Source organism: Protomyctophum parallelum (assembly GCF_964188405.1).
Source record: "Protomyctophum parallelum genome assembly, chromosome: 7".
Lineage (NCBI taxonomy): Eukaryota > Metazoa > Chordata > Actinopteri > Myctophiformes > Myctophidae > Protomyctophum > Protomyctophum parallelum.
The window spans coordinates 26,236,114-26,254,725 of NC_139705.1; the positions used below are offsets into that span (position 1 = coordinate 26,236,114).

Consider the following 18,612-nt stretch of genomic DNA (forward strand, 5'->3'; position numbering starts at 1 on the left):
GTAACTCTGAGAGTGTACAAATGGAACCAAATGGACACTGACGGGTTCCATTTGTACACGCTCAGAGTTAAATCAACATTGGTTTATACAATATAAATTGGGGTCCCAGAGATAGAAATGCCATTAAATGTTGGTCCGTAGCCTAAATCAGGTCAAACCTGGGGGTCCTTGAAATGAAAATGGTTGAAAATTCTCTTATGGGGGTCCTTGGCATAATATCATTTCTAATGGGGGGTCCGCAGACTAATTAGTGTCAGTTTGGGGGTCCTTACATGGATAAAGTTTGGGAACCACAGGGTTAAGCTACATGTAGCTGAGCCAACACTGCTGAGCAGCATGGCACATATCCTTCATCCCGGTGCTAATCTTCTCTCTGCAGATGAATGGAGGAATGTTCCTGATCGTCGCCAAGATGTCCTGCAACCCCTCTCAGAAGGAAACCAAGAAACTCCCTGTCATGTGAGTAGAGAGACCTGGCAAATCTTAAACCCATTCGCTACCCAGATTTATTTCTGCTTGCCGTTTAGCCATGCCAAGCTGTTTTGGGGTATTTGCTTGCCTTGCCTTTTAAGTATAGTCTCACAGAATATTCATCTTCACTACGATCGCATCCCCCGACCGTTTATAATCCGATAGACCAAAAAGGCCCTGAAACGCCCATCTGTTCAATAGTTAGTCAATAAAAAATGGAATGGTGGTCGCGGCCAAAGTGATCCAGGAAGAGAAATATGAGTGTTCTAGAAAATTCTCTAACAGGGATGTGGATGGGAGGCGAGTTTTGCGACCACGTGGTCATAGGCGATTTTAGGCTCTCCCAGCAGGGGGCACAGTGTTAGGTATGCTGTTTTTTTCACCATGCCTTTACTTGATTCGAGCCGTAACATGTTCATTAACATGATGTTTGATGATAATCAATCGCATGAAACAATTTCAAAACTCACTAACTAACGTGACAAATATAATGGCAATCTAGATGATGTCTGAATATAAGGCTGTGTGTTTTATCCTGATTACCTGAATAGTTCTATGTCTGTAGTGAGAATCTGTAGCTCATATGAAATTTAATACAGTGTAGGAGGAAATATGGAGTAAGAGTATAGCATATTGACTAAGGATGTGACCTTTCCATTTGCCGATGAGAAGGCTATACATGTACTACATGTACATGATCTGGCCATTGGTAGGGACCAATGGCACCATCGATGATCACATGTTTTGAAGCAGGGGGTAAAACAAACAACAGAGGAAGATAGAAGCAGTGAGTGCAGTGAACTGCATGGCTTCGCTGCACTCACTGCTTCTATCTGAGTATGTACATACTGTACATGTATGATGCATACTGTACGACAGTGGTTTTCAACCCGTTTCATTTCAAGTTCCATAATTTATTCTGTATTATTTATTGGGCGGCTGTGGCTCAGGAGGTAGAGCGGGTCGTCCAATGATCCCTGGGTCGGCGGTTCGAATCCTCCTGTCCACATGTCGAAGTGTCCTTGGGCAAGACACTGAACACATTTCTACATTGCCTCCAATGAGTCGGTCAGTGTGAGCTTGCCACCATTGCAGTGTGAATGTGGGAAGTGAGGACGCTGATGTCGACTGTTTCACCTCCCAATGTGTGAATGAATGAACCATTGTAAAGCGCTTTGAGCACTTGGAAAAGCGCTATAAAAATGCAATTCATTATTCTGCTTTTAAGCCACGGACCACCATTTGATGAGATGTAGCCCCTCTCAGACCCCAAAACGAAAGAATATTTTGTTGTCGTTGAATAAGATTTTGTCTGCAATTCCATGCTTTTGGCAAACGTTTATCAAAATAACAATTCTTCTACATTCTCTAATTGAAAAATGAAGTAATGCAGATGTTTATCAATAATGTAACTCTTGAGAACGTAAAATGAACGGGTCCATTTGGTTTCATTTTACGCTCTCAAGAGTTAAAAAGGAGACAGGATGTGTCTGGTGGTGATCTCCTAACAAGAAGCAGAATAACGCAGAGCAGCATGAGGTTGAGTGGTTAAGTCGATCAATGCTGATGTAATAGACGATGATCATGTCAGGTCTAGTTATCGATCGAGTCGCGTCTTGGGTATAGATGACAGGCCTGCAGATCTGATTTTCTGTTTGTCTTAATATGGTCTCCACCATGTCTGACTCCTGCTCTTGTCTCCACTCCCCCCGCCATTTAAATCTCTGTTTCTTTTGTTTCTTTCTCCTCTCTTTTTTCCTCCCCCATATCCAACCCTCCTTTTTGTTGCACCCCACGCTCATCCTTTCCTTTTCAAACCCTTTTATCTTCCCTTATTTCCATTTTCTCCTTTACACCTACACATCTCTCTTCCTCCCGAGTCCTTCCCTCTCTGTATTATATACCTTTGTCTTCGTATTTCTCTCTCTCTGTCTCCTACCTGACTAAGAAAAAAAAAACAGCTATAATGATCGTCGTATCAACCTCTTAGTCTGATTATGTTAATCAGTGTAAGGTCATAATCGGCGTATAAACATAATCCTATTATCCCATTCTCCATTTAGGCTTTTCAAGTATTTCAACATTACGCTTATCCATGTACAGTAAAACCCCTCTCTCTCACATCTTCTCTGCTTGGAGTTCTCTTCAGTCTTTCAACAGGCAATGTTTGTCAATGTTCGACAGTCTCAGAGGAGGTTTTTTTGTTACCAACGTGAAATAACAAAAAGGCAGGTGGTAGCGTAGCTAGGTATGCGAGCATCAGCTATTATTTTGTGGAAATCTGGGAGACAATACATTCTGGACAGAACCTTATTTTTACTGGCCAGTTCAACCCAGTTGTGAGAGTTTGTATGCCATGACATCATCCACCGGTTCACCCCAAGGTTGTGTTCTTTCCCCACTGTTGTACATCCTGTACACTGATGACTGTAGAAGTCAACCTGCCGATAAACACAGCATTACATTTGCAGATGATTCCATCATTGTGAGTCTGCTGGGCGATAGAGAGGTCAGCCATGGCCCAGTTGTGGATTACTTTGTCTCTTGGTGTGAAGAGGCATTTCTACAACTCAATGTCACTAAGACCAAAGACATGCTTATTGACTTCCGTCGATGTCCACTAGATCCTCAGAGCAGTATTATAGATGGTCAGTCAGTGGAGTTAGTAACCACCTAGAAATATCTAGGGACTATAATAGACAACCGTCTGAAATTTGATGTCAATACTGAAATGTTGTGCAAGAAAGGCCAGCAGCGCCTTTTCTGATTTTGTTTTACAGAGCATTCATTGAGTCTGTCATTTCCTTTGCGGCCATTTGCTGGTTTGGTAACCTTGGAATTAGACAGAAAAATACCCTTAACGGGGTTGTTAAGGGGGCTAGCAAGATTGTGGGGGAAAAGATTTGCTGTCTGAGTCATTATGACAAACGGCTGCTTAAAAAAGCATCATCAATTAGAGCAGACGGCTCCCACCCCCTAAAACCGGGAATATGCATTACTGCCTTCTGGCCAGCGGTTAAAGACCCCTGTCACAAAAAATAACAGGTACAAATTCTCCTTCATACCTGCCTCCATCCGGGCCATCAATGGGGGAAATAAGAGGAGGTAGCTACCGTGTAGTTTCAGGGGTGGGTGATGAGGATAGATGTAGTTACACACATTTTAACTTTAGCTCTAGTTGCACTTTATATTTAAAGTAATGATCTGTATCTTGTGATAATGGATACGTATGGCTGTTGTTGTTGTTGTATGTTTACTGTATTGTGTCTTTTAGAGCTTTATTATCTGCTGTAAAATGAATTGCCCAGTTGGGACATGACAACTTGACCTTGACCTAGTTGCATTAGAATTAATCATACCTCCCGTTTTTGTCGGTCGCCTCTGGAGTGTTTTTACATCAAGCTACTTCAGCTACATCCCGCTGAATGTGCTCCGTTGCTGTAAATCGCTGGCCGCTCTGATGTAATGGTCCTAAATACGCCCGGGCGTTCGTGGTGTTAATAGTGGGTATGCGCGTATACTGAGTAGCAAAAAACTACTTTCTGGCCTTGACATCCAAATAGAAAAGTCCTATCTTATTGCATTAAACACGTTAAATGATGTTAAAAAAGCTAATTGTAACATTTTTTAAAATTCCTTCATCCCAAATGCCATTAAGGCACTAAATGATTAATGATATTGGTACCATGTCTTGCTAAATATGTTGTTTTTCAATGTATTTGCCACTGTTGCCCTGCACTTTTTTGCCATGGAAAGATTATTGTGTAAGTGTTGCCGCTGTTGTTGTAACTATTCAACTGTGTTGAAACTAACTAACTTAAACTCACTTTGCCACTGTGTCTCTATCTCTGTAGTGCTACAATCCGTAGTGCCTTCCTGTTGCTACTGGTAGCGACATCCACCTGGCTGTGTGGTCTGATGGCCGTCAACAACAGCATCCTGGCCTTCCACTATATCTTTGATGTCCTCTGTCTGGTACAGGTAGGTACAGTAGACGTGTGTGCGTGCATCTCAGAGTTAAATTAACATTGATTTTACATGTCGATCTGGGGGGTCCTTGACGGGTTGAGAATCACTGCTAGAGGCATAACAATCTTCTCTTATGGGGGGGGGGGGGGGGGGGGGGTCGGGTCCCTGGCATATATTTTCAAATGGGGGTCCGCTGGATAATTATTGTCAATTTGGGGGTCCTTGACATGAAAAAGTTTAGGGACCACTGGTATATAGCATCAGCATGTTAATTCCTTAACTCTGTGTCTTATCCCCCCCCCCCCCCCCCCCATACACACTCCAGGGTCTGTCAGCATTCTTGGTGTTTACAGTGTTGAATTCGGAGGTCCAGGAGGCCTGGAGAGTGGTCTGTCTGGGTAAGAAGAGTCCTGGAGAGGACCAACCTAGACCTGCACAGAGCACTGTGAGTGTGCACGCACACACACACACACACACACACACACACACACACGCACACATACAAACACACGCACACACACACACACACACGTGCATGTGCGCACGGATACATCATACTCCCTCCCTGTCCATTAGTAGAAAAAGCACACCAGAGCCAATGCCCTGACCTCCTCCTCCTCCCATTCATCCCTCCATCTCTTTGCCCTCCTTCTATCTATCTCTCTCTCTCCGTCCATCCTTCCATCCATCTACCCTCCCTGTCATCCGTCTCCACGGTTCTCTCCTCAGGCTATAGTGGCGAGCTGCCTGACCCACATAATGCCCCATACAATACAGCCAACTACTGATACCGTGAGTGAGTGCATGATGTGCACGACAAGAGTTCACTCAAAGATCGTTTCAGACTCAGGCAGTCTTCCTGCCTTAAAATGTACTCTGTATTATTAGTGATACATGTACAGTATGTTGGTATTTATTGACACGCCCTTTCCGTCTCATTCCTTCCAATGCACTTCTTCATATATATTGTGTGTGTTTGTGCGTGTGTGTGCGTGCGTGCGTGCGTGCGTGCGTGTGTGTGTGTGTGTGTGTGTGTGTGTGTTCCTATAATAGCTCACTTAGCCCACCTCCTGTTAACCCCCATTCCTTCCTCCATCCATCACTGAGTCACTTGGGAAACGACAACCACACCTCCTCCTCCTCCACTAAACTATTATTAACACACCAACGCAGACCGGCTCCTTTAATGCACATGTCTGTACTCTGTACTGATGACTACGGGTGCGTTCAGTTACCTGTATATATACGCACCGGGAGTGCACTACCACTGACGTATTGGCTTGTATTAGCACCAGTGCACTCAGTGCCTATATCCGAACGCACCCCTAGATTTCTCTCTCATGTATCTCACAGTCTCTACACAGGGAAATCATCATTGCTAATTGATTAAGAGCAGACGCTCTTAATCCAGAGCGATTTACAGTAAGCATGAACAAAAAAACATGGTAATCGACCCAAATCGACCCATATTATGGGTCCTCACAGGTATTTCTGGGTCCGTTGCAATTGCTCTGAGTCTCTACATTGATGATTTAACACAGGGAGGCAGGCCCGGATTAACAATGGAATTTACTGGAGCTTAAACTCCACAGCCCGCAGCTTACAAGGCCCGGTACGAGACTAGGTACAGCTGTTACTTCTGTCGAAAAATGTAATGCGACACAGGAACCCTCGCTAGTGTTTTTGGTCATCCGACAGTTTCCATAGCAGTTGATTTCCCCCCTATAGTAAGCAGTTGGTTTGGGGGGGGGGGCAGTCGGTTTGGGGGCCGCGCGTTGCTTCCTCCTCCCTTCACTGACAGAGGGGAAGCGAGTAAGCGATGCCCGGCCCGCCCACCCCTGCCCCGGGGTCTCCTCCCAGTGGGACGTGCGTCGAGGACCTCCCTATAGGGAGGCGCCCGAGAGGCATCCTAACCAGATGCCCGAACCACCTCAGCTGACTCCTTTCCAGGCGAAGGAATACAGTATAAGAAAATAAATGTGAAACATGTACATGAAACAGCATCGTTTCATGTACATGTCTTACATAATAGTTTAGCAGAGGCTGAAGTTGGAAAGGCTGTACCCAGTGCCCACTGCCCACTGCCTGGCTGTGTCTTGTGTGTCAGCAGCAGTGGTGGATATGCGCTGAACGTTCTGGGCATTTACAAATGGACTCACTCTATTATGGATCCTTAGAGATTCATTTGGATCCATTTTTAGTCCCTCAGATTTTCTACGCATGGAAATTGCGTAGGAAACTCATTGATAATTTAACTGCGACTACACAGGGAACTCCCCCAATGATTGAACTCTGAGAGATTAAAAACGGCCCACATGTACCCTTACAAATGGGTCTGCACAAGTCCATTTTTGGTCCATTTCAGTCTCTCAGAGTTCCTACACAGGAAATTCCTCATTTTTAATTTGACTGTGGCTGCGCAGGGAAATCCCCATTAAGAGTGATGACCTGACTCAGCAGGCCAGTAGAGTCTCCTTTGGACCAACTTTGCTTCCATAAAGCCATATGCAGTCTCATACAAAACACTGCATTTTTTACTCTCTTTCGTGTGTGTGTGTGTGTGTGTGTGTGTGTGTGTGTGTGTACAGGGTCAGAATCCCTATAACAATGCGTCTCTGTTGGAGCAGAGTGGTCTGCATCGCATCACCCTGGGAACTTCCACAATCTCCTCTGTCAGCTCAGCTAGGTGTGTATGCACGCACGCACACGCACGCACGCACGCACACACGCACGCACGCTGTATAAGAGTACACACAGGCACAGACATGCAGACACGCCCAACATCAGCCTGGGGCCCTAGACCACCTCCACAATGTCAGACAAGCACACACAAACAAACACACACACACACACACACACACACACACACACACACACACACACACACACACACACACACACACACACACACACAGCTATACACATGAAAGTCAAAACATTCACTTGCAATACGAGACACACAGATAAATGCGCACACTCACATGCATGCACTATACAGTACATACACACATTGGTCCTGATTCTTCAAAAACGAAATGCGCCAGAGTGTAACGGTGGCGGAAACAGATATCGTATTTATCCGTCCGATCAAGCTACGTTGAGATGACGTGTTATTCAGAGAGTGGTGTGTACCACAGGTGCGCAGGTGTATCGCAGGTGTATGTCATACTGAATGCAGCGGGTGCAAAGTGATCGGAAAAGCACCCGACAACCTCATCTGCATTGATCCACGCCCAATTTCATACCATAAAAGGCTTCAAGCATGACTCAGCAGACAGCAGTTTGTCTGAGATCACAGCCGCGGTCACTGCTATCGAAGCTTGCAACGGTGCGTGCTCCGCTGAAGCAATATAATTATAATTTATTTAATTAAGTTCGGGACCAAGGCGGGTGCTCTCTCACACCTATGCAGAGGTAAAACATATCCGATAGATATGTCAATGCAAAAGTCGTCTTTTCAGAGAGAGCGAGAGAGAGAGAGAGACGAGAGAGGGAGGGGGGCTGCATGGGCCCTCGACACTGTTGCGCGATAAAGAACAGTAGCCCATAGCCCCATACATTCATAAGTAAATATATTATAGACCTACCTCGTATAGGCCTGGGATCCTCTTGTCTGAAGAAATTATAATCCAGTGAGTTTATCCAGTGAGTTAAACTATTCTGTGTGTGGCATCCATGTGATCAATATCAATATACATTATTATAAATTCTGTCTGTCTGTCCGTCATGTTCACGAGTGGAGGTGAGCTGGTTTAAAACTGATATGACTGGCCGACTTTCAAACACGCTGCTATATTGCCACATTAGGCTATAAATGTGGTCTTCTATTTTTTATATAGGGCTAATTAGCCCTATTCATTTTCCAATGTGAATCGGATCGACACACACACACACACACACACACACACACACACACACACACACACACCGAAACAACGTTAGATTCGTACAGTGCAAAATGCAGGTAAGTGTAGGCCTATGTTCTTATTATAATTGTGAGTTTGTTTTTTAACATGCAGTCCGCGAGAGCCGATCTACAAGCTCACAACGCGTTGCACTGCGAGTATCCTAGAGAAGGCTGTCCAGTGAGCAGCGCAATCGCGCATGGCATGCTATAGAAATATCCTAATAAATAAAAAAAAAGGTGTCGGGGCTTGCAGGGGCAGTTTCCTTATGGGACTCTATAGGCTAACTTGCCTCTAGAATGCATGCATTTAGGCATACAAGTGCACTCGGCTTTTATATATATATATATATATATATATATCGTTTTTTTATGTGCTGATCGACCAATATGTTGGGGGCACATGCCTACATATTTTATCTGAGATTTGGGGACTATTTATTGATTCAGCATGAAGACTAAAGCCTTCTGAATAAATCTATATGCAAGTGTATCCTTCCGAAGATTTCTCCGCCACCTAAAGAGGTGGCGGAGGATTTAGCGGAATTTCCGACGAAGCAAAGCCAGCGTCAAGTTCACGGCCATTTTCATGAATTCCAAATTAATGTGGGAAATCCACGTAAATGCCTTTCCGCTAGCGTCACGTCAATATATAAGCGGAAGCGCGTTGAAGAATCAGGCCCATAGTCTACAGTAACACTGTAGAAGTGGTGTAAACATGGAGTGTTTGTTGGTTAGATTAAATGTACTTTCCAATAAGACACATATGTTATCATAGCAGTTTAGGTTTACCAATTTGAGAATTCAAAACGATTATTCATGTACTGCAAGATTTCATTACAGCACTCTACAATTGAATTGGAGCAGGTGCAGTTAATACACAAAGGGCTCTATTTTCGTCCATGCTAAACCCCTTATCCCTAAAATATAAAATCCATGCTTTTGCTTTTGATATCCCCATCTGATCATTCACTGTTTATCACTGTGCAGAGACAGAATTAATCCCTGCTTCTGGTTAGACTGAATTAAATAGCCTACATGCATTTCCTTTTGGGAATGTGGACTGTGACATGTTTGATACTTGATGATATCACAATCTAATAAGAAATGTATGTTCCACACAAATCCATAGTGTCCCAATTCTTATAGGCAACAAAATAGGCAAACTAAAAGCTCACAACGTGACGCTATAAAGGATGGTTCCACGTAACGTACTGTATAGATAGACCCCTGGGGGACACCAACAAAGTATAGGGTTTAAGTGGTTAAAATGTCTCCCCCTCCCTGACAGGCACGCACGCACATGTCTCCCCCCCCCCCACACACACACACACACACACACACACACACACACACACACACACACACACCGAAACAACGTTAGATTCGTACAGTGCAAAATGCAGATAAGTGTAGGCCTATGTTCTTATTATAATTGTGAGTTTGTTTTTTAACATGCAGTCCGCGAGAGCCGATCTACAAGCTCACAACGCGTTGCACTGCGAGTATCCTAGAGAAGGCTGTCCAGTGAGCAGCGCAATCGCGCATGGCATGCTATAGAAATATCCTAATAAATAAAAAAAAAGGTGTCGGGGCTTGCAGGGGCAGTTTCCTTATGGGACTCTATAGGCTAACTTGCCTCTAGAATGCATGCATTTAGGCATACAAGTGCACTCGGCTTTTATATATATATATATATATATATATATCGTTTTTTTATGTGCTGATCGACCAATATGTTGGGGGCACATGCCTACATATTTTATCTGAGATTTGGGGACTATTTATTGATTCAGCATGAAGACTAAAGCCTTCTGAATAAATCTATATGCAAGTGTATCCTTCCGAAGATTTCTCCGCCACCTAAAGAGGTGGCGGAGGATTTAGCGGAATTTCCGACGAAGCAAAGCCAGCGTCAAGTTCACGGCCATTTTCATGAATTCCAAATTAATGTGGGAAATCCACGTAAATGCCTTTCCGCTAGCGTCACGTCAATATATAAGCGGAAGCGCGTTGAAGAATCAGGCCCATAGTCTACAGTAACACTGTAGAAGTGGTGTAAACATGGAGTGTTTGTTGGTTAGATTAAATGTACTTTCCAATAAGACACATATGTTATCATAGCAGTTTAGGTTTACCAATTTGAGAATTCAAAACGATTATTCATGTACTGCAAGATTTCATTACAGCACTCTACAATTGAATTGGAGCAGGTGCAGTTAATACACAAAGGGCTCTATTTTCGTCCATGCTAAACCCCTTATCCCTAAAATATAAAATCCATGCTTTTGCTTTTGATATCCCCATCTGATCATTCACTGTTTATCACTGTGCAGAGACAGAATTAATCCCTGCTTCTGGTTAGACTGAATTAAATAGCCTACATGCATTTCCTTTTGGGAATGTGGACTGTGACATGTTTGATACTTGATGATATCACAATCTAATAAGAAATGTATGTTCCACACAAATCCATAGTGTCCCAATTCTTATAGGCAACAAAATAGGCAAACTAAAAGCTCACAACGTGACGCTATAAAGGATGGTTCCACGTAACGTACTGTATAGATAGACCCCTGGGGGACACCAACAAAGTATAGGGTTTAAGTGGTTAAAATGTCTCCCCCTCCCTGACAGGCACGCACGCACATGTCTCCCCCTCCCTGACAGGCACGCACGCACACACGCACGCACACAGGCACACACTGGTCCTCATAATGAGTGGTGAGTGGTGAAGGGAGGTAATGAAAAGCTCTTCCTGTCCTTTATGGGTCAGGAGAGAATAGTACTGTACTGTACTGTACTGTACTGTACTGTACTGTACTGTACTGTACTGTACTGTACTGTACTGTACTGTACTGTACTGTACTGTACTGTACTGTACTGTACTGTACTGTACTGTACTGTACTGTACTGTACTGTACTGCTGTTGATGTGGAGCGAGACTAATGATATCTGAGTGGACTCTCTGGGTGCCTTTATTCCTAGACAGAATATACTATGCCTCCTTGAATATACTGTGTGCGTGCGTGCGTGCGTGCGTGCCTGTTTGTTTGTTTGTTTTCTACCGAGGGGCACATTTACTGTGAATTTTGCGCCTCATTTGGGGTGTCATTTGTCAAACGGAAGCAGTGGCCTGGAAGGATAGTTTGCTTGTCATTTTAAGCACATACATCCTAAAATATTACTCTGTCCTTCACACAATTCATGAGCGCCAGCTTTGCCTGGAATTGGAATCTTTCTACCTCTATAAAGCATGAGCAGATTGGAGCAGGCGGACAATATCAGATACAGGTTGTTAGACATGATAAACGCAGCAAGGAGATGGCTGATCATTCTAGAAGGCACGCTGAGAATCAAGACATATAGAAAGCTATATATTAAGCACTCACACAATAACTAATCAAACAAATCAAAGAAGACCTTGACATTTCCACACAACATTCCTTGCCATCCTGGCAATTGCTTAACCCATTTAGACCTGAGGACGATTCTACAAAAAATGGCTTCTAAATCCTAAAGGTTTCCTGAAAAACCTGTTTCTATATCAGCAGGGCTCAACCTTTTTCACGTCAAGGACCCCCAGAATGATCTGTATTTGGCTGCGGATCCCTTAGGGCAATTATTGCTCAAAAGGAGGAAGGAGGAAGTCAGACAAACTCAAGAGGCAGGACAGTTGTGCCTTTGATCACAGATGACTAAAACAGCAATTTTGTTGGCTGTGAGAATGCATGCGTTCCCGTTGCGCTGGCTATTGTACAGATAATGTAAATTATTGCAAGGTCCTTAAGCTCTGCGTCAAACACAAAAGATGTCTAGATGGTGGTCAGATTTGATTTGTGATTGTAAAGGTGCTAGCTGCCTTTGCAAATTGTGCCGTGCTTTTGTGTATGTACATTCATTTTAAATTAAAGTGTCAAATTGAATTGAATTACAATAATCTGAAGTCTCTGTTCTGCTGTCAGGGAGAACCTGTTGGCTCGTCAGACTCTGGAGCAAAACATCGGACACACCGGAGCCACAGACCTGGATGTAGCCATGTTCCACAGAGATGGAGGTACACGCACGCACGCACACACACACGCACGCACAGTCAGACAGACACACACACACACAGAGAGACGCGCGCACACACACACACACACACACACACACACACACACACACTTTCTTCCCTTTTCTTTTCAATTACTGTACATACGCACATGGCTGTTACCATCATCTCCTATTCTTTTTCCTTTCCATTTTCCAGTATTCTTGTAATCCTTAAGTCTCTCTCACTGTCTCACAACCCTTCACCCCTCCATCATCCCTCGCTATCACTCTCCCTATCTGTTATTTACAATGCTTCTCTTACTCCCCCCCCCCCCCCCCCCCCTTCCCCCCCCAACCCCCACCCAGGTGAAGACTCCGATTCTGACTCTGACTTGTCCTTGGAGGAGGAGCGTAGTTTGTCCATACCATCCTCGGAGAGCGAGGACAATGTCCGTCTCCGCGGACGCATCCAGCGGCGCTTCAAACGCAGCAATCACGGCGAGCGCCTGCTCACTGAGCCCGCCCACAACGGCACCAAAGGTATAGCTGGGTATAGGTCATACAAACACACTTTCATTTCATCACACCTCCGTACTGCAGCCACGGCCCCAAAATGAATCCAGTTGTTCATCCATCGCGAAGGAAGTCTCAATTCCTAATTTGCTTGAGGAGAGAGCAAGCAGTCTCTGTGGGGCTTGGAGCGAGCAGCGGGAGGGTCGGCGGCCAATACATATAATATTGGGGGTCCTTGACATGAAAATGTTTGAGCACCACTGACAGTACCACAGTAACAATACTATACTGTACGTTTTTCAGAAAACTGTTTAGAAGAATTTTTTAGACCTCATAGACACTGCCAGTGGTCTGATAGAATTTACAATCCCACTTGATTGGAAGAGACATACTGAAATATATCTCTTAAAAACAGTGGCCAAAGGAGATGAATCATTTCATTCATTTGGAATGCAAGTCTTATCCTACTGTACATTAACATGCAGGTTTGGTTTGTTGTATCTCATCATTGTTCATGTCATATTCCCATTGTGTATGGGTGGATTTATGGTAGTCAGTCCTATGCATATATTTCACATTCACATTTAATTTTTTACATCTTTCATGTTCTGTGGAAGGCAATGAATAAAATAAATGACTCTAGCACTGGCATGACATCACATTATCATTTCAAAACAAACTGTAGGCCTACAGACCACAAGACAAACAATACCTTTAGGCTGATTCATACTCCTATTTTACCGCTGTAAAAGCTCAGTGGCCTTGTGGTTAGAGTGTCCGCCCTGAGACTGGGAGGTCGGGGTTCGATCCACGGCCGGGTCATACCAAAGACTCTAAAAATGGGACCCAGTGCCTCCCTGCTTGACACTCAGCATCAAGGGTTGGATTGGGGGTAAGTCCCTGCGACATACTAGCGTCATGTCCAGGGGGTGTACTTGTACATCAAGCTGCCTCACACTACAGAAACAGGAAATAGGCTCCTGCCCTGTGGGCCTCATGGCTCGGCAAGGCTACTTACTTACTTTAAACCTCAAATGACGTCACATTGTAGGCTCTACAGAGCCGAACCGACTTTTAAAAATCGGATTAGGAGTATGAATCGTGCCTTTTGATATATTCAAACCAATGAATCCACCATGGCACACACATTAAACAGTGAAGAGAATTCACATTAAACACACATGCATGCACACTTGGAGACGTGTGCACACACACTGCGAGGAAATGTCAGCGCCTCTCATTAATCGATACACTCCTCTCTAATATGCATGGGGAGAAAGATGTCCAGCGTAATATACTGTATGGGCGTATACATGGGAGAATGTAGAAGTACAAATGCCACAAGTATGCTATGCTTTACATATCTGTTAACTGAAACGCACTTTGGAAATGCCAGGCACACAACGAAATCAATACGTTTAATCAATTCCTCATTGCTCAAACTGTCTACAGCTGCTGATACTTGTATTAATTTTAAACCGTAGACGAAGCCTTTTCAATTGACAGGGAGGTGAGGGCAGCCAGCTGGCTTGGACAATTAATCAATTAACTCTGTGGTCACGTTGGGGGGCTTGGGGCTGACAGGTTGCTGGTTTGAGTTTGCAGAACATCTGGGATAATCCAGTTGGGGGAAACAAGTAATTGACTAAATGATATTGACCGCCCTTGTCAACACGCCTTGAGCAGGTCAGGGTACTCACTAAAGTGGAGCTTCTTAGTGGCCAGCAGTAGGAGATGGTGTGGCACAATACCAACAGTACTGTTCATGTGAATTTATGTATGTATGCATTTTTGCTGATAAATAAAAAACAAGAAAGACCAAGAAGTTATATACAGTACAAAAAGCTTAATTTATAAGCCAGCTCTTGGAAGAATTTTTTGCAGGTTAATCTGGCTTATGTCTAAATCAATTTATCCTTGAAGAGCCGCAACATATATAACCATTTTCTCTGTGCCATATTCTTTTAAATGAAAATACAATTCAACGAAAGATAAAGTCCGTTTTCTGTTGGTTTTTTGGCAAATGATATTCTACACCTACAATCAACCTGTCATAACTAGCTCACATTAAATATATGATTTATTCCATATCCTTCTGTTTATTAATATACTATTTTATTCAGCTCATTATCCATGTCTGTCAGTTAATGATTAGCCTCGGTACCAGGCTTTCATTTTTGTTGGTGCAAAAATTGAAAGCCTGGAGGAACGCATTGGCCGCTCTGGTCTAAAAGTGGGAGTCAACCCTTCCGGGTGGGCGTCGCTCCAAATTATGTGACGTAGTGCTGCACTGGGGGGGAGAGGAGGGGCCGGGGGTGACGGACAGATCGATGAGATCCAATCAGGCCGTGCGCAAATCTCAGCCGCTACCCGCCCCTCTAGACCAGAAACCTAACACGTTAGCTCAGGCTAGTTAATGATGAACACCTGCTACTTTAACTCAGCCCTGAGTCTGACATCAGAGTCAGTTACTTACAGGCAGTATGAACTATGAACACCTGTTGTTTGCCTGATGAGACTGGAACGAAAACCTTGCGAGCGAAGTCTCATTAAAACAGTTTAATTGTCTTTTCATCTTCTCTCCAATGTTTTGTCATTGCCAATTCCCCCCAATGTGTATAATCCTTGGCACTGCCAACCCCTACTTGTTGGTCTTGGGGAAACGGAACACTTCCGAAACATATGGGGTCGCCAGTCACTTCTTTTCACCTGAGAGAGGAGTTTCACCCGGAGGGTGTAATGATGTGTGTGGAGGCTCACTCTATCCCTCCCAGTTCCACTCCCTGCTGAACAGGCACCCCAGTCCAAATTGTAGGAGTCATACCTGTAGAACACCCTCCCCGGCCGACTTCCCACCGCCAAATACGACCAGTTGTGTTTGTTGGTGGTCGCCTGGTGGTGGTCAGGAACTTTATCCCTGCACCACCCGGATAATATAATAACCCATGTCTTATAAGATGATGAGCAAGACTTCTAAACCAACTTCTTGTCACACCTCTTTAGTTGTTCAGTTCTTAGTTAGCAATACCCGGATATATTTCTACTTGCAAAAAAGAGATTTCAACCTTAGGCCTACTACTACTTTGTACTAGGACTTTGCAGAGGAAATTATGTAAAAATATATATATACTTACCTTACCTTCGCAGTGTCCGGGACCTATCTCCTCCTATCGCGCCCAACGCCAACACTCGACACCACCCGCCAAAAAATGTTCATTGCAGTGCCACCAAAGATGCCTCCCGTCCACACTCACGGCGGCAATGCATTTGTTTACTACAAACATTATCGCCCGAAGCACCCACACCCCCGGAACACTGTTGCCCTTTCACCACGCTAAATTCGCCAGGTCTATGTGAGAAAATTCATTCACAAGCCCACAAATGCCATTCAAATGCCATTCAACACACACTACGACTCACTTACAATTTGCAAACCTGGCAACACTGCCCTGTCTTCTAATAGGCCCACACTAGCTCTCAGAATATCATTCTGATCTCCCGCAGGAGAAGAGAAACGAGGAAGGGGAGAGGAATTGTAGCCTCACGATTTTGCTTATTCCTTCTAAATCTCTGTATTTAAAATATCGCTCTCTCAGCGAATCTCTTAGTTCCATCAACATTGTACTTTGTCTGTAGTTTGTTTGTGCCTACATATTACGATTACACAGAACGCTTTGGCTATTTTCGCCTGCCAGCCAACTGCCGAGTACACACGCCTGCACACACGCACACGCACGCCTGGCTTGCACACACACACACACGCACGCCTGGAAGCCACGATCTCTCTCTCTCTCTCTCGCCATGCCTCTCTCTCTCTCTCTCGCCACGCCCCACACACACACACAGGCTATACACGCACGGCGGCAGCGAGACAGGACGTTATAATCTTGAGTTTCATTAAATATCTGTCTTTCTCCGCACGCGCACGTGCTCACACAACATTATTCAAGTGAAATGCGTAACGGCAATATTGGGCTAATATAGGCTACCAATACAGGACGTTATAATCTTCACTTTCATTAAATAACTGTCTTTCTCCACACGCGCACGTGCGCACACAACATTGTTCAAGTGAAATGCATAACGCTAATATAGGCTACCAATAAACAACCAGCTCATATACCCACCAAATAAAACTATCATCCCATTGCAGAAAATAGTTACAAAATGTAATTGAGGCTACATACAGTGGTTTCCCCTTCGCCTGTACCAGGCTGACTTCTATAGGTTTTGAAAGGTACCTTTCTTTTTTTTTTCTTTTTTTTTTTTTTCTTTACCCAGGGAAGTAGCTGAGCACAGGTGCTCATTTTCAGCAACGCCCTGCACATCGAAACACACACACACACACACACACACACACACACACACACACACACACACACACACACACACACACACACACACACAAAATGTCATGTCAAAGGTACCTCTGGAAGCCACACCTCTGAATTTGAGCTGACAGGCCCTTTTTTATATGTCAATCAATCAAGTCATCTCAGGTCATCTCAAGCGGCAGATGCAAAAATAGTTTTTTATATAAAAATTATATATATTTTTAGGGCCATGTCATGTGCTCTACCTGCAAAGCCTTTGTGATCTATAACTTTTGGGCACCGCTTAACGTCAGATCAGGGGTTTTGTCGGCCAGCGCCAAAAATGCTCCCCGACAGCATAATCGGAGCAAATACCGGGCAGTGTGTATGAGCCATAACGTGTTGACTACACTACACTACACTAATAAGGACACATAATAATAACTAATAACCCATCCGTTACTACATGTGGAGTCAACTCCCGCAATTTCCTTCTTCCCATAGTGCGCGGCAACGTAACTCTGGGATGAGCGGCCGCGAAATTCTAGTATATATATGCACATTTATAATAATAATAATAATAATAAATGTAATAATAATAAGTTAATAATTTACATTTGGGGGATATCTTTCACAATAATAAATGTACATGTTCTAGAGATTCTAATAATTCCAAAAAATATATATTCAGGGTTAAATGTAAAAAGAAATCCAGAGATTTAGAAGTTGTGAATTTCTGCCTCTGTGAACAATGAACATCAATGATGATGTTTAGGTGAAAACAATAAAGAAAAAAATCTATTAATTAAGTAATTAATACAAATAAAAATGTTGCCGAATAGCATCGCTGGGGCTTGCAGGGTAGGCTAAACAATATCAAACATTAAATATGTTTTGCTTCTCAGATGTAAGACTTTATTATTTTCAGTTGTTTGAAAGAAGAAACATCAAAGGGATATGTTTACTCTCTGCTGCCACCATTGCTCCCTGTTAACTAATAACATGTGTCCTTTCCTTACTGCATCAGACCTGGATGGCAATGACATGCTCTCCTATTGGCCGGCGTTGGAGGAGTGTGAAGTGCACACTCTGCAGAAGTGGGGTTCAGAGCGCCCCCTAGGCGGGTCCGACTACAATAAAGACGCTGCTAACAACAACCAGCCTGATGCGGCATTGACCAGCGGAGATGAGAATGGACTCACACAAACCAACAGACACCGCAAGGGTACGCACTCACGCACACACACACACACACACACACACACGTGCGCGCGCGCGCTCTGAGACACAGCAGGAATAACAGTTTTGAGAATACATACATATATTATTGAGATGTGCACACACTTGTGTAGGCTGCTCACACACTCACACAAATGGAGACATAGTCTCGAGTAAGACAATGCAAAG

The 18,612-nt window shown here is 43.9% G+C and overlaps 1 protein-coding gene across 1 annotated transcript in view; it reads left to right on the plus strand.

Moving 5' to 3' along the window:
• celsr3 (cadherin, EGF LAG seven-pass G-type receptor 3) overlaps nt 1–18,612 on the plus strand; it is a gene marked incomplete at its 5' end in the record, with an annotated part of 152,753 nt that overhangs the window by 130,650 nt on the left and 3,491 nt on the right. Inside the window, 7 exons of the mRNA XM_083769735.1 lie at nt 380–459; nt 4,326–4,452; nt 4,766–4,885; nt 7,029–7,126; nt 12,310–12,401; nt 12,746–12,919; nt 18,233–18,430. Coding sequence (XP_083625861.1) covers nt 380–459; nt 4,326–4,452; nt 4,766–4,885; nt 7,029–7,126; nt 12,310–12,401; nt 12,746–12,919; nt 18,233–18,430 — 889 coding nt within the window. The remainder of the gene's footprint in view (nt 1–379; nt 460–4,325; nt 4,453–4,765; nt 4,886–7,028; nt 7,127–12,309; nt 12,402–12,745; nt 12,920–18,232; nt 18,431–18,612) is intronic.